We start from the raw sequence: 16,863 nt of genomic DNA on the forward strand, positions 1-16,863 counted from the left end.
CTGCCAATAATTCTACCCAGGCTTGAGGTAATCCATTTTGTCTTGCCTTCCTCTCTGTAATGTCAGGATGGGCTTTTCACAGATTGATTTTTTTTCTGTAGTTTTTCTATTCCTGGTCGGCTACTTGCACAGTGTATTCTTTGCCTATGACTAAGTCACTGTCCATTCTGAAGATCTCTTCAGTCTCTAAGGGACTCCAATTTCTCTACCTTTCCCCAAATACAAAGCAGCTGATTCCTCAGAGTACTGCCATGATTATCAGCACTGAGCAGCGTGACAATTGCTGGCTGGATTCTGGAGGTGCTTCAGAGGAGAGCAATTGGTATGGGTAATAAATGGCTCTGCGCTGAGAAAAGGGGCACCTCACTTGAGGTACTTCAAACCACAAATATTCTTTGATTAAAATCTTGACCTTTCTCCCAATGGCAATGTTTCCTTTTATTATCTTCCTGTACTTGCGAATAGAAGCCAAAACACACACCAGATGATAGTAAGTAATAAAACAAGATATTCAAAAAGTAAGATTAACAATGTAGGAGGGAAAAAGGCCAGAAATAGCACTAGACAATGTGGAAAAACGGAGTGAAACCTCTAAAAGAAAGGAAGAAAATCAGAGCCCATCCATCCCACTAAGAATCATACTACATGTGAACTTGAAATAGACCACTCTAAGTAAGGCCAAGTCCACCCGCTGCAGATTTTCTGAGGTTTTGAAGTTTGGTTTCCTTTTAAAACCACCTCTCCATGTTTTACTATAGATTTTCATCCAGCCACCCCATGTACTCATCAATCAGCCTATAGTAAATCTTGAAGGACAGGGCAGGGAAGGACAGGATTCCATGGAGGCTGTCCTCCAAGTGGTTGTGGGTCACAGGAACCCCGGCGTCCCGCAGGCGGCGCACATACATGAACCCATCATCCCGCAGGATGTCATACTGACAGGTGACCAGGTAGGTCAGTGGTAAGTCCCACAACTTGCTGTCTGCTGCCAGCAGGGGCGCGACCCTCACATCCAGGAATCCAGGGTGCTTTCTGGCTAACTTGGAGCTACCGAAAGTTGGAGCCTTATATACGTGTCCCTTGAGGAACCTCTCGGGGAGCAAGGAGCTCCAGTTGACCAGCTTGAAGAGGGGGGCCGCCTCCACCGGCACGTGCTGGTTATGCATCATGGCCTTCCTCAGGGCACTGTCACTGGTGATGTAATTGCTACAGAACCAGATCGCGAGAGACTTGGGCAGAACTGGCATGTGTGCGTTGTCCTGATAGGATGGCGTTTCCACATCCAGAGTTTGCAGGGCAGGGTAAATTAGAGACTGGATCTTGAGTCTGATCTTGACATCTGGGTCATCCAAGAGCTAAGGAGGAATTAAGATTGATAACACCCATTATTTTCATTTGAAAGAAAAACAACTGTAAAAATATAGGCTACATGTGAATGAATAACCTCCAACAAAGTAATGACTGGAATATACCATCTCAACAGATTTCAAATATTCAAAATGGGCTTCTAGAACTAGACGTTCCTGAATTAAAGCATGTTTTTAACGTGTGGAAAACACCCATCCTGTCCTCCTCACAGATAAGGCAAAGGGATTTGATCAAGAATTGGCAGCTTAATGTCCTGCCTTTCTACCAAGAGCGACCACCAGAAGAACTCTGCAAGTCCTACCTCATTTCCTGTCTGTTAATGTAAAAGTTTATTAAAATATACTAGTATGTCAACTGGTTGTGCCATGGAGAGAAAGAATCACTTAATAAGGACTCTGACTTGGCTGTGATGCTGCAGTGACAGGCTGGTTTGGGAAATTTGGACAGGTGCTGTTTTATTGGTGTCCATTTTCTATTTCCAGCTGATGCGCTCATGTTTGTAAAGATCAGTGGTCTGAAGAGAGGAGGGTACAGAGACCAGACTGTGCCAGAAAAGTGATCCATAAAAAGACTTTTACAAGATGTTTTATTTTTTGAAATTAAAAGTACACTTTAAAATGTACTTTTATATGTTTTTAAAATTCATATTATGCTATAAAATATATATTTAAACTTCTCTATAAAATACAGCTATTGGATGAAATCAAGTATTTTTTGCAGATTGTGGTTATGTATTTACATTTTCACTAAATACCTATTTAGACATTTTGGAGACCATTTGTAAATAACATTACAGGTTGCCAAATATTTTTGATATAAACTCATGTATGTGGTTTTCAAAACAATTCTCTGAAGTTTTAAAAGTTCATTTTTCTTTATAAGTGAGAAATGGATGCTCAGAGAAATTAAATGACCCAGTCAAGATGACATGTGGAAATTACTGCATCTCAAGAAAGTTCACATCTCCCGATGTCTAATAAAGTACTTTTTCTACCACATTACAAAACCCACAGTGGATTAGAAATCTACAGTGTCAAGTATTTGTTTTATATTGTGGTTGTTGCAAAGCCCAAATTCAGATTCTCTCCTTCTGAAAATGTCATTCAATCAACTCTAGAAGCTGAAACACTTATATAAATCTATCTAACAACAAGAATAACAGCAATGTTGTTGAATTACTTTAAGTTCATAGTTTATAATTAAACATCAGCTAATAAAACCTAAACTAGTACAGATGTAATTGATAAGTAGACTCTGCTTCTTCTCACCATTGTGTTGAAAAATAGTTTAGATTTTAAACAATCAATAGTAGTTTGTTCCCTTTGCTATAAAAATGGAGTCCTTTCTATATATAGTGTGGGATTAAAATGCTATTTACTATTATTTCTGTACTACCATTATTCAATAAAGGACAAATATATTTTAGTATGTATGCAAAGAATTCCCTTGTCATTTTCATATTTCTGCTTGGTAAAAAAAATAAATTATCCCCAATGATTAGTTCATCTATAGAATACTTAAAGATATAATCACTTGAATCTCTAGAAATGTTTCTCCTATATATTAATCATTTAAAACATTTCTTATGTCTTGGTGTTAATAATCTATGTGGATGTAGATTTTTAGATGAATTTAATGTTAACCAGGGATTAATGTGCATTAAGTAAATTGACTGTATCTTCTTCAATGAGAAAAGGGGATTTGGTTTTTAATACTGATAATCTTAATAAAGCTTCTCTTTACTTAAAAAAATGAAAAATAGTTTAGATTTTAAACAATCAATAGTAGTATGTTCCCTTTGCTATAAAAATGGAGGCCTTTCTATATATAGTATGTGATTAAAATGCTATTTACTATTATTACTGTACTACCTTTATTCAATAAAGGACAAATATATCTTATTATGTATGCAAAGAAATCCCTTGACATTTTCATATTTCTGCTTTGTAAATTGCACAGGAACCTCTGAGTGTGCTGATGAATTTCTAAAACTGGTGTGATTACTCCAGCAACTGAGGAAGACTCCCCTGAAGATCACTGAATACAGTGGGATCTCTAAAAGGTTTGCCAGATCACTTCTGCATGCATGATACATTATCTCATTCATCTAACTAGTATAATATTTTACTGATGCAGATAAAATTTCAGTCAAGGAATTATCTGTCACTTCATTAAGCAAGAAAATATTGTGATAGGAGTATAAATTGGTATAGTGATGTTTGAGGCTTTTTTTTCAATTATTTCTTTAATATTTCCCAAGATTGCCATCTTTCCATTTACATTCATATTTTAATATGTGTATTCAATCTATTTATAAGCAGATGAATTAAGGAAAAAAAAATTAAAAACACGGAAATGGCCATGCCAAACCTGTTGTGCCACTGCGGCAGCCAAATTCCCCCCTGAACTATCTCCAGACACAGCAATCCTCCCAGGGTCCACGCCGTACTCTTCAAGAATATTTTTGCGCAGGAACCACTTTAAGGCATCATATACGTCTTCAAACTGGACTGGGAAGTGATACTTAGGTGCTAATCTGTAGCTGTGCAGAGAAAATGTGGTTTTCATGTCACTTTTTAAAATTTATAAAAGTGTAACGTATGTGCCCAAAGTGCACAAAAGGGTACAACAGCCACCTAGCCAGCACTCAGGCCATGGAGCAGGACCCTGGCAGCACCCACACCTTCCGTTTCTTCCCTTCAACAAGTACCCACACTAGAGCATGGGTTGATTGTTCTGTTCTTGCCCTTGATATAAAGGCACACCTTCAGCACGTGCACGGGGGCCCTGGGTTTCCTGGGTGGGTGTTCCTTTGAGCCTCCTCTGCACCACTGGGTGTTTCCCTCTCCCTGTACAGTGGAGATAGATCACAGCTCATTTTTACAGTAGCATGTGATAGGCTGGCCACAGATGGGCCCATGTGGCATCTGAAAAGACCAAATTCATAAAGTAAAAGAATCTAACCCTGCTTGCCAGCCACTGTAGAGAGGGAGGAACAGGTGTTACTCTTCAGTGGATTCAGTCAAGCAAATTGAGAAGTTCTGGGGCTCAATGCATAACATGTACCTGTGGTCAACAGTGGTGTATTGTGCACAGAAAAGCTTAAGAAATTAGGTGTCCTGTTCAGACTTCTTGCCACAAATAAATACATGATAAGTAGATAAAAAGTATTTTACAAAGTATAAGTATTTTTTAAAAAGTTCTAAGGATTTGCATTCTTTGCAGTTGGACTTCTCACAAACAGTGCTGTTCTGAATATTCTAGTACATGTTTTTTGGTGACATCTATCTGCATTGTTGACAGCTATGGAGTTTTAATATATATTTTGTCTTATTCTATATTGTCAAAGGGTTTTGCTCAGGAATGTACCAGGTGATCATGACAGAGCCTGCTTATGCATGTCCTTGTCACCCTCTGGTTAGTGCTAACATCAGGGATGAAGGTCCCACCTAATGCATTTAACTGATGTTTTCCTGATATATACTAACTATTCATTTGTTTATTGATGGTTTGGATATCCTTTCCAGTAAGCTGTCTTTTAAAGTCAGGTGTTTATATTTTTTGGTTTTTTAAACTTATATGAAATAAAACTATATTTTTAGTCAAAGGAAAGAAATACCAAAGCTGTTCACTGTTGTCTGAATATATAGGTGACTAACAGTTACATTGTACAATGACAGTTGTTATCTAAAGTTAAGTGAAGTACAATTTAATACCATGTACTTAATATTCACTCTGGATATGTATGTGGTACTTAAAATATACAGTTTTTAAATTAAATTTTTGTTGCTCTATAATCATACATAATAATAGGATTCATTGACATATTGGCACATGTACATAATTTGGTCAATTTCATTTCCCCAATACTCCCCATAGTATTTAGGTATTTTAGATAAGAATATATATATATATATATATATATATATATGTGTGTGTGTGTGTGTGTGTGTGTGTGTGTGTGTGAGTGTGTGTGTGTGTGTGTGCATTTTAGCATTTATGTATGTACCACATGTAAATACAAAGACACTTCAAGACTTGGGTTAATGTCTTTTAAGTAGCATAAGTTCTTAACTTCTAATATAATCATTTTGAGTTATAATTCTAAATTCACCATGAATTTACCTATTTAAATTGTGTAATTCAATGGTTTTTAGTATATAGAAAGAGATGTGAACCATTACCATAGTCAATTTTAGATATTTTAGTCACTAACAGAAAGAAAGAAAAGAAAAGAAACCAACCTGCACTCACTGGTAGTCATTTCTCATTTTCCCTGACTCCTCAGCTCCATTCCTGGGCAATCATTAATCTGCTTTCTGTTTCCAAAGATTTGTCTAAACTGTCCGTGTGCATCCCCGCTAGTAGAGAGGTTTCGGCAACACTAGTTATTGTCTGCTTTTTTGTTATAACCATCCAACCCGAAGTGCTGTATCCTGGTGGTTTTGATTCGCTTTTCCTTAGTGACTACTGATGTGCAACATATTTTCCTGTGCTTATTGGCCATTTTAAAAAATATTTTGTAATTTTTGATAGACCTTTATTTTATTTATTTATATGTGGTGCTGAGAATCAAACCTAGTGCCTCACACATGCCAGGGGAAGCACTCTGCCACTGAGCCCCAGCCCAAGCCCCCATGTGGCCATTTGAATAGAACCCAAATTATCCATCTTTTTGGAGAGTTGCCATTTACCTTTAATATAAGAGTATATTCAAAGGCAAGGCATGAATTTGCATAAAATGTAAGATCTTATCTTTTAAATTTTTGTGACTTTATTTGTTCAATTTGAGAATAAATGTAATGTTTTAGCCTCCTCCGGTGCTGGACACAGGCTGAGTCAAGTTCAGGGATGTTATCTCTTAGTCTTCACAGTGACTCTCTGGGGAAGGAACCATTAGGATGTACTTTAAAGACATCCTCTGACTTTGGGACACTCATTCTTAAAGATTATGACCTAAAATTGAAAGGTAATCCAGTCCAATCATTAAGTCTGTAGATTATACAGTTTGAACTTTTGTGAAAAAACTCTTTACTTTCTGCTTTCCTTTCTGCCCAACAACCCCACCCCCTACACACACACACACACACACACACACACACACCTTTTCCCCAGTGCTAATCAGAGTAGGTCCCCCCTTTGCTCTTAATTGCCTGCTCAGTGTGCCCTAGGAGCCTCAGCCTGGCCAGGCCATGTAGCCCAGAGAGGCTCGCCCTGGGCGCATCAGCCCCGTACAGAACAGCCCAGGTCTTACTTGGTCGATACGATGACAGCGTTCAGTCTGTCTGCTGTCCTTTCTGACAGCAGGTCATAGCTTATGAAAGCTGAAATAAAAGGAATAACAGCAGGATATGAGAATGGACAGGTAAAGGAAGGGTTTTATGTCGACAAAGCCCCTGGGTTTGTTGACCAACTCTGCCTGAGGTGGAGCTGGTAGCAATTCTCATTTGAACCCATATGTTCTTCCTCTCTGGAGCTCAGAGTTCTTGACCTGGACCCTGTTCAGCCTCCACTCCTCCCATGGATCTGTATTCACTGGTGGGTAAACAGGTGACTATCAAGTACTCTGGGACTAAGCGGGTTGGGTGATTTTCTCAGTCACAAGACTGTGTCTTTTATCTCTAAAATGCTTTCACTTCTAAATATATTTCATTTTTTTACTGTAAATCTATATGTCAAGAGATGTGTAATCTTTGCACACAATCTTGATGTGTCTGTCCTATGATAGCCTGAATTATTAACATATCAACTGATTACACATTTGAATATAAGCTCCATGAAGAATTTTGTCTGTTCAAGGATGCCTTCTTAGAATTGTAAATATGAGAATAAACAAATTAACCCTTGAGGTGGCCTATAATACCACTTGGAGAATGACAGAAGCAGCAAAGTATGATTCTTAAAGTCTTCTCGGCAGGGAGGAGAGCTTTTGCCTCATAACAGTACCTGGGTGGATGAAGAAAGACATTCGTGGGAAAGGGGGATTTGAAGCTTTAAGGAAGAGTAAAACTTTTCCAGGAGGTCAAAGCAAGAGAGTTCGGGAGAGATGGCAGTGTCCCTCACAGAAGGCCCTGGGTAGGGACTGTATCACTTACCAGCACTTCCAAAGCTCCAACCCCCTCCGTGGATGTAAAACACACTCCTTCTCAGGGTGTCTGACTTCCTCCTGGGCACATACACACGGACAGGAGTGTTGTTGAATTTTGTGTCAGTCACAATGACATTTTTATCTGAAGTTGGTGGGACTTCTGGAAATATCATGAGCGTGAAGAAATCAAGTCCCAGAAACTCGAGAAATGTAGCCTGAAAATGAAATTCACACACATCTTTGCAATTCAAGTTCCAAAGGCTAAAGAGATCTCTGAACACTTCAGTCTGCATTGATCCTTAATTAGCTCCAATGAAAGGAGTCAAATCCTCACACTAGAATCTCCTTTGTCATTTCAGAAGAAACAGAGGTGCCAAGGCTGTCCTACAGTGGTCCACAAAAGGAGGAAAAGCATCCAGTTAGTCCTCTTTCTATAAAGTGAGATTGGATCTAAGCTTCAGGGCTCCAGCGATGGACCAGACAGAGGAACCCTCTCTCAGGAACCTCACAGGTCAGTGCAAAAGAGGAGCCTTGCAAAGCCCCGACCATGCTCTGGCCGAGCGGTGCATGGGCAGAACGGCCAGCTGAGAGCACTGGTGGAAGGAGGTTTCACCCAGGAGGCAGGATTTTAACTGACTTTTGAAAGAAAGACCATCTCCCATAAGAATTTAACTAAAAAAAAAAAATGTTAAAAAGGAAAACCAACTCCAGCAGAGGTGCTATGTAGCTGGACAATGTGGGGCCTATTAGGCTTGATGCACAAGGGTTGGGGAAGGTTGGGAGGGAAAGAATGGACAGGAGGAAGGAGAGGCCAGGAGGAGGCCAGCCTGCCCCAGTCTGCCCTTCTACCTGAGAATAAGACACTGCTCCAAGCGCTCTATGTGCTTTTGTTATGGAGTGCGTGAGAACTACCAACCACTGCACCAAGTCCAAAGGGGGCAAAGGGTTCTTTGAAGAGCAGGCTAGCACCTCAAAGAACTCCCAGCACCTGAATTTTGGAAGTACAGAGTTTATAAAGGCAAGACCCACAAGAAGGATTGAGGCACATGTAGGTCAGAAAAACCCTGTTGAGACAGATATTTCGATTACATGAGAGAATTGTTTTGATTGTACATTTCAGAGTCATTTTATTCTACATCAGGGCCACAGTCAGGGATGCGGGAAGGCCCTACTGTACTGTTGACATGGATACAGCTGTCAGGAGGCTGAAAAGAGAACATTGTAAGCAAACGTACAATGGAGTCAGGTCAGAACCAAATAGCTTCACTTTGGTTCTTTTCCATTTCACTTTAATCTCAGTAATATGACAGCTTGCCTGCATGGGGCAGGGAACATTATCATATCACTGAAAGATGAGGAAATAAACCCAGAGAAGTTAATGAAGTAGCCCTAGATTGCGCAACTAGTTGTGTAATCTGGGGCTACTTACTTAACTAATATTCTAAATCCCACAGTTTTATTTTTTATTCATAACACAATTCTTTAATAAAATATGTGAATGAATACGCAAAGATTGTCAAGCATTTGAGGGAAGCCAGCCAAACTAATCAGGAAAAAAGAACAGATGAATTGTAAGAGAGCAAATATTAGGAAGGAATTTTCCCCTTCTTGAAACTTGCCCAGCTGTACATTACATGTAGAATTAAATCACCTCTTACTACCATTGGCCACGCTGCCCTGCCTGGCATGACACCGAGGCTCTTCAAATTACACTGCAGCCTTTCCCATTACACCCAAATACTTTAAGTGACTTCTGGGACTTGCGGATGGGTTGTGCTTGGTGTCTCTGCTGGAGATCTCTCCTTAGTGCTCAGGCTGCCGGCTTCATGTCATCCCATAGTCCCTAAGAGGCATGTCCTCTTCAGAATGGGCTTCGCTGATCCTAAACACAGGAGCCCTGCTCCTCACATCTGCCCTTATTGCTCTTTTCCCCACCAACTTCTCTCTTTCAAGTCAGTTCCTAGGACCTGAAATCATTCATTTATTTGATTTTAATTTATTATTTTCTCTCCCACACTAAACCTTGTTTGCCTAACAGATTTCAGTTGTTGAACAAGTGGGAAGCAAAATGTTCTAAAAACAGAACTTTAAGAATAAAGGAAAAAAATATGGGCAGACCCACCCAGGGTGCAGGAGAGTGCTCTACCTTCCTTGTCTGGGGACACCAGGCTGCTCTGTCAAGCAGGCAGTTCTCATGATGCAGCCGGGACACCCCTTCCATTTCTGCACATTATGTCCATGGTGGCCACCCTGGGCATGTGTCCACAAGGCTGCCTATGCAGGGATTCCTTCAGAACTTGTGTACATGCCCTCATTCTATCCACTGAATCCTGAAGGAGAATGCCGGGATGTCTGTCAGGATAGCGGCTACACAGGCAGACGATTGGTCTCTGGTTTCCTTATTAGATTTAAATACTAGCCCACACTCGAGATGAGCAGTTCAAAAGACGGCTAGCATCGCGACATTAATGCTACTAAACGTAAATCATCTTTTCAGTATGCCTACCCAAATGGCCCTCACTCACTGTTCTTGATATTTGTGAATGTGATTGCAATATATAAAATAGCAAGCAGCAAACAAACAAGCTATGTTTCTAAGTAATGAACAGTGAAAAGTCAGAGTACTTAATTTTAAAAGGTGAATAAATCACTCAATCAAAAGAAGAGAATCTTGGAAAACGAACTTCTTTGGATCAAATGGCGGCACATGCCCATCTGAAATTCAAAAAATTGCAGACTTACCAAATGTGCAAGAGCTTTCAGAGGTGTGTTGGTCAGCATCGGCTCCTCAATATTCTCTGGGAGCGGAGTGTAGATGCAATATGCGGCCAGGACCCCCAGGAGAAGAAGGCACCATGACCTTCTTCCCATGCTGCTGCTTCTTGGCCTCCCTGTCTTCAGGAACACAGAAGATGCCTCCCTTGCTGTGCCTGCCACTGAGCTGTGACAGCCAGGAGCTGGCCTTTACCTCCTGAATGTAGAGGTGTGCACCTGGTCAACAGGAAGCTCCATAAAGTTTAAACCCCACTGTTACCCAGCATGGATCTGGGTGAGAGCGAGTGCTGAATTTGATGAGTTACAGGAAATCTGTGCAAGTTCTACCAGTGATCTCACTCTTATCTGTGCTTCAGCAAGCATGTATTGAGCAATCATGTTGAAAAAGTGTCTTTAATCCTAACGAAATATTCTTAGGAAATATACAGGATGCAGAATCTTGTAAAAGAGCTCATTGTGGAATTTGCAAAAACAAATAAACATACTTTTACCGCCTCTCCCCACCCATGGTACTAGGGATTGAATCCAGGACCTCGGAACCATGCATTCTGGAAAAGTGTTGTACCTCTGAGCTCTAGCCCGCATCCTCTAAAAATACTGGCAATTCGTTATGATAATTTCTTGAGAGGAGAGTTATGAAAACTAATGATGTTAGTAGTGATAATAGTAATGGTGAAACTTACTAATTATTTATTATACCATCCTGGCCCTATGCTAAGTGACTTACATACAGACTTTAAATGAGTCCAAATGATAAACCTATAGGATCAACATTTCTGTTCACCTATAAATGAGTGAAATGAGTTTTAAAAGGGCTAAGTAACTTGGCTATGGTCATATAACTTGAAGTATTAGAGTGAGAACAATTTAGGTAGCTAAGAGATTTCAAAGCTTTTTAGAGACATGGAGCCCCAAGACCATGTGTGGGTGTGTGTGGGGGGGGGTGTATGTGTGTGTTCTACAGTGGAAAAACAAAAAGGAAATAACAACAACAACAACAACAACAACAACATCACACATTGCTGAGATCCATGCTGTGGACACCTTTGTGTATTTCCTACCATATCTTTTTTCTACTTCTTATACATCTTTCCTGTCTGGAATTAATCATTTTTTTCAAGGAGTCCTGATTTCCTTAATCAGGGAATGAAAGTAGAGGAGAAAACCTTGGAACTATATAGACTCATTTATGCTAGACTAAAATGATACTCATTTTAGTATACAGAGAAAGTACAGATTTGAAAAATATGAATGATTTTTAAATTTGACACCACAAGTTTTCCCCTCCATTTCTTTATTTTTACAATTACATGTAGTTTTTCAAGCAGACAGTTTGTTTGTGTATTACTGAAATCACACATACTACTGTTGCAAAATTAGAAAACGGATGCACACAAAAAAATTAAATACTTTAAAGCATTTCATATGACTCATCTTTAGAGCAGCATTCTGAGAAAATGGGTAAAATTGGATGTGTACCTTTGGTACTTCGTATGCATTCATTTTGGATATAAAACCAATTAGTAACCATATTAAGAATGACTTTAAAATGAGTACCACAAACCTGTGGTCAATACCAACCTGTCCCAATGGGCATTGTTCCATGGACACATTCTGGATCATGCCCACTTGACTGACGCCCTTCAGGTTTATCCCACTCTCCTGTGCTGATATTGACCTTTTATGATATTCCCCAACCCTGAGCAGCTGAATGTCTCACTGGTCATTGATGGAAATTATGGTTGTACCCTTAAGGGAGCCACCTGAGATTTTTCATTTGAGGACGCCAATCATCCTATGACTTCAACTGAATAAAGTATTAGTAATAATAATTACAGCTAGCATCAATGGTATTTTTTGGTTTTTTAATATATCTTCTAAATATAGGTTGATTTCATCAACAAACAGATAATTTGACTTCCTTTCTTTCTATTTGTATTCTTTTAGTTTCCTTTTCTCGTGTGATTGCTATAGCTAGAGTTTCAAGAACCATGTTGCATAGGAGTGGTGAGATTGCACATTCTTATCTTGTTTTTGGAAGAAATGCTTTCAGTTTTTCTCTCTTTAGTATGATGTTGGCTTTGTGTTTATCATATGTCTCCCTCATAATATTGAGGTTAGTCCCTTCCATCTCTAGTTTCTCCATCATTTTTAGCATAAATGGATGCTGGACTTTGTCAAAGACTTCTTCTACATCTATTGAGATGACCACACAATTTTTGTCTTTAACTCTACTTAGGTGGTGAATTACATTATTGATTTGCATATATTGAACCAATATTGCATCCTAGCATTTGATTATAGTGTATAATCTTCTTTTTTAAAAAAGAGAATTTTTAAATATAATTAAGGTTGAAATCTTGAGCACAAAATTGTTGCCATTAGATTTTTAGTTTATTCTAATTACCAAAGTAAATAATAATAAGGGTTTCAAAGGTAAACTTTCAGGTTTAAATATTATCTTTAGGTTTAACTGACTTTAAGTTAAGCAATATCTTGACTTGTTACTTCATCTGTATACTAGAATCATAATAATTTTTAAATCACAATTTTAAGTGATAAAATATATTTTAAATGCATATCATAGTTTGTCACTATGTATTCCTTCAAAAATAGATGCTTAATTTATACATGAGAATTATAGGTCTATTAATTTATAAATGAGATCTATAAGTCTATTTTTGAAGATAATACCAATTTTCATCCAAAATAATGAAAGCCAACCAGTAGTGGAATAATGCATACAAAATTCTAGGTGACAATTTATCAAAAAATTTTCTAGGTGTAAGTTCAGAAAAAGTACCCCTTAAAATAAAGGGAAAACAAAATCATCACTATATGAATAAAAATGAAGGGATACTGCTGATTTAGAACTTTCCTTTATATATTACTGAAGTCCTTCAGGCTGAATGGAAATGATAGAACATGGTAGATTAAATCCTCAGGAAGGAATCAGAAATATAGAAACGGTAAAATGTATTCACAGATATAAAGGATTACACAGACATCCCTCTCTGTCCCTAAATTTGTTTATTTTAACATTGCTTTGTCTGATGTTTTAACATCTACCCAATATTCTTACAGCAGTCATTTTCAGGGTATAACATTTAACCTATTTGTGTGTATATTTATATATCTGTCTTTTTTTCTGAACTGTTGTATCTATTAGATATGTAGAAACATAGCACTGGCAGCTGAAAGAGGAAGCAGTAAATGGAGTTTAACTACATGAAAGTGTCCATATTTTATTGTAATTCAGTGATTTTAGCCAGAAGTAGATTGCTATAAAGATGAATATATATATTTTAAATATTTTTATTTTTCAATTGTAGTTGGATACAATGCCTTTTACTTATTTATTTACTTTTATGTGGTGCTGAGGATGGAACCCAGGGCCTTGCACGTGCTAGACGAGCACTCTACCGCTGAGCCACAACCCCAGCCCCAAGATGAATATACTTTAATTCATAGTGCCACCACTGAGACAATACTTCAAATATATTTGAAAACTAATAGAGGATTTAAATAACTAGAGCACACAAATATTTATTTAGCATAATGGATAATCAAAAGAAATAGAGGGAAATAACTTGAGTTACATAGAAAATCAATAGAAAAATTATTCATATGATTCCAATGACATCACAACTGTACTGACTAGTAGTCGACCCAGTTCTCCAGCAGAAAGGCAAAGATTATCAGACTGGATGAACGAGAACCAAATGGGCAATGTCCCCATGTGAAATAGCTGAGATTCAGGACCTAGTCATGCTTCAGTGCTATGGGCTACTAAGTTTTCACCTTCCTTCCTGAAACACTGACCTGAGTGGGAGATCAAGTTCCTGTTGCAATGAAATATTTTGTAGAAAATAACGAGTTTAAGTATTAACTGAAATGGAAAATTTATATAAAGAAAAATATATAAATTCATCATGGCTTTTGGTGTTTAACATGATATCTTCCATGACAGCTGCATCTGCTCTGAAAGACTCTTTCATAGCTGTCAGGCCAAGAAATTTGAAGTTAAACCCCCAAATTGCAAGTCCAAATTGACTATCCTTCTAAGTCTGGTATGGGCAATTTGGAACTTGATAAAGAATAGAGAGATCCTGTATATTGGATTAAAAATATTTGTGTGAATTCTTGGTTTTCTTTTAAAAAAAATCTTCAAAGTCCCACTGAACCTGTCACCTGCAGGATTATTACTCCTTCACTTCGTGTCTGAGGGCTTAGCCTTCCAGTTTTGAACCTCAGTTTTCCTGACTCACTCACATCTCCTTGTTTTACTTCCAGATTTATAACTATTTTCTTAAATTTTCAGAATAAACTGCCCTGTAATATTAAAATATATGTCTTACAAAAGTGATTTATGTTGACTTAGGCTGGAAGTCCCCTGTGAGCCTCATCAAATCTAGCTACAGTTTGTTCTGTTCCATCTTAATATATAAGACACTGAACTCAAGGTGTTTTCCTCAATAAACAATGATTTTTGTCTTAAGAATGGTATCAGATGCCACAATTAAAGAGATGAAGCTAGTTGGGTGAAGAAATTATAAAATATGTTAATCAAATAGCAAGGAGTTTTTATAATCTCTAACTTTTGTGCATTCCACCAAGAAGTATAATAAATATAAAACAAAGAACACTGAAATTGGTGCCTTGTATGCCCAGTGAGAGTCAAGTGACAAGGGTCTCACAGATCCTCAGCTGGTATCCCTTCAGTGGAGTACAGTGGGTAAGATAATGGCCGCTTAATGGTAGATTTCCTCAGATCATTTCCCTCTCCTTATTCTGAATCTGTGCTCTATAATCAATTTTAGTATTGAGTTTAATTATGAAATGATCAGAGGAAAATCCTTGCCAGTTTTAACAGTTATCTCTCTCAATTAACTCACGAATTCATGCTGGTAAATCTTCATTGTGTAAGGGCCTTGAATCATACAAATTGAATTTCTGTGAATCTAAAGTTAAGAAACTGTGTTTTAATCCACTTAATGTGTTCAGTAATTTAGAAATTGGAAACTGCAATCCAACTGAAAGCAAACGTAAACCAAACAGGGACAGACCTCTAAGGACCAGGACAGACATGGACAGATCGGGGATACTTGACTAAGCAGCAGAGGGGCACATTTTCAGGAGGAAAATAGCAACTGCCTACAATAGGGTCTGAGTTTTCTAGGGTTTGACAGAACTTGAATCATAGCAGAACGTGTTGGTTGGGTTGTGGTTGGTCGGGAAGCCGCTGTGAAAGTCCAGAGCCCTCCTTTGCCTTCTCTCCTGGGATCCATTGTTCTTCCTTTCTGTGTGTGGATTGTTGTTCCATCTCCTTCACCAGGTATAGACCTTTATGGGCCAGCCACTGGGCCTTTCAGTAGCTACAGGGGAGGGAAATTAAAGGAGAGGAATGAGTGATTAGGAGATAGACGTCAGACGCTGGAAATAATGAAGAGTAGACATGAGAAAAGTAGAGTTTTTGAAAAAGACATCAAGACGAGAAACTTGATATTAACTAAAATAACCCTTTTTGTCTGGGATAAATGTAGAAAATAGTTTTCAGAAGAGCCCATATGGCCACAACTGGGCCAACAGTGGATTACACACATTGATCACAGTATTATTTGTTAACAAATCTCGGAGCAGCCAGAAACTGAATAGTCAGCTTAGGGTCACTGAAAATATTTTTCTTTACTTGCAATGCTTTTCTGCTCCACTAGAAAATGTGTGGCACCCATAAGACTGCTGTTCACATTGTTTGATGTAGGGAGCAAGTCACTAGGGGAGAAGGTGGAAGGAAAGAGAGTGTTGCTTCATTTCCAAGTAATTAGCCTCACAAAAGGAAGAGTCATCAACCCAGAGGGCCCTCTGAGGTGACATAGCTGTTGAGTAAGCATCTACTGTCTGGTCACCATGTCAGTAACCCTTTGTACAGCTATAAACCAGGCCTGTGCAGTTCTTCCTTGAGCGTTATTAGCCTGTACACAAATGCTTCTATGAAAAACTCCTTAAGGATGAATACAAGAATTCCCTTACTAAATTCAAACTAACCACAGTGTGCTCAATTTCTAATTTCTAAACTTCATACCTTAAAATGTTTTCATGCTTTAAAAAAATTATTCATTCTGGAAGCATGAATATTATGAATATTATTTGATGCCTCAGCCAGCACTGGTACTATTTAATATTGAAAGTATAAACTACTTGCATACATTCTTCATTTTCATTCTGCACTTAAGATTATTCAAAAATATGCAAAACAGGAAACAAATCTTGAGAGCAAGAATTCCAGAAGAAATGATATAAATTTTTTAAATGTCCCAGGTGTTTTTTTTTTTTCTCTTGAGCTAGTAGCTCTAGGTTGATAATGTACCGTTCCACTGTTGTAGGGCAAGATGGGACCAGCTGTTGAAGAGCGGACAGGCTGTGCTTTTGCAGGTTGACACACAGCAGCTCTGCCCTCTGACATTTCACCACAGAGGCTGACAGTGGCTGCAAGTGTCTGTAACAAGATGCCTACAGTAACAGAAGCAGGAAAGAAAAAGTAGCAGGCACACAGCAATCCCCCTTTAGGCTTAGTGCAGTAAAAGTCCTTAGTACAGTAAGAGTCCTTGGGCTGTTAACCACCCTCCAGTACA

General features: G+C 38.4%; 1 protein-coding gene across 1 annotated transcript; it reads right to left on the reverse strand.

The window, feature by feature from the left end:
• Positions 1-519: 519 nt before the first annotated feature.
• LOC144375858 (arylacetamide deacetylase-like) lies at positions 520-10,500 on the reverse strand. Its single transcript, XM_078041302.1, has 5 exons — positions 10,199-10,500; positions 7,464-7,671; positions 6,623-6,692; positions 3,739-3,910; positions 520-1,355 (listed from the first exon to the last, which is right to left on the reverse strand). Exons 1-5 carry the CDS (start codon positions 10,325-10,327, stop codon positions 753-755), a joined length of 1,182 nt encoding a protein of 393 aa, XP_077897428.1. The 5' UTR covers positions 10,328-10,500; the 3' UTR covers positions 520-752.
• Positions 10,501-16,863: the final 6,363 nt, after the last annotated feature.

The sequence above is a fragment of the Ictidomys tridecemlineatus genome, chromosome 3 (assembly GCF_052094955.1).
Source record: "Ictidomys tridecemlineatus isolate mIctTri1 chromosome 3, mIctTri1.hap1, whole genome shotgun sequence".
In the NCBI taxonomy this organism is placed as follows: Eukaryota; Metazoa; Chordata; class Mammalia; order Rodentia; family Sciuridae; genus Ictidomys; species Ictidomys tridecemlineatus.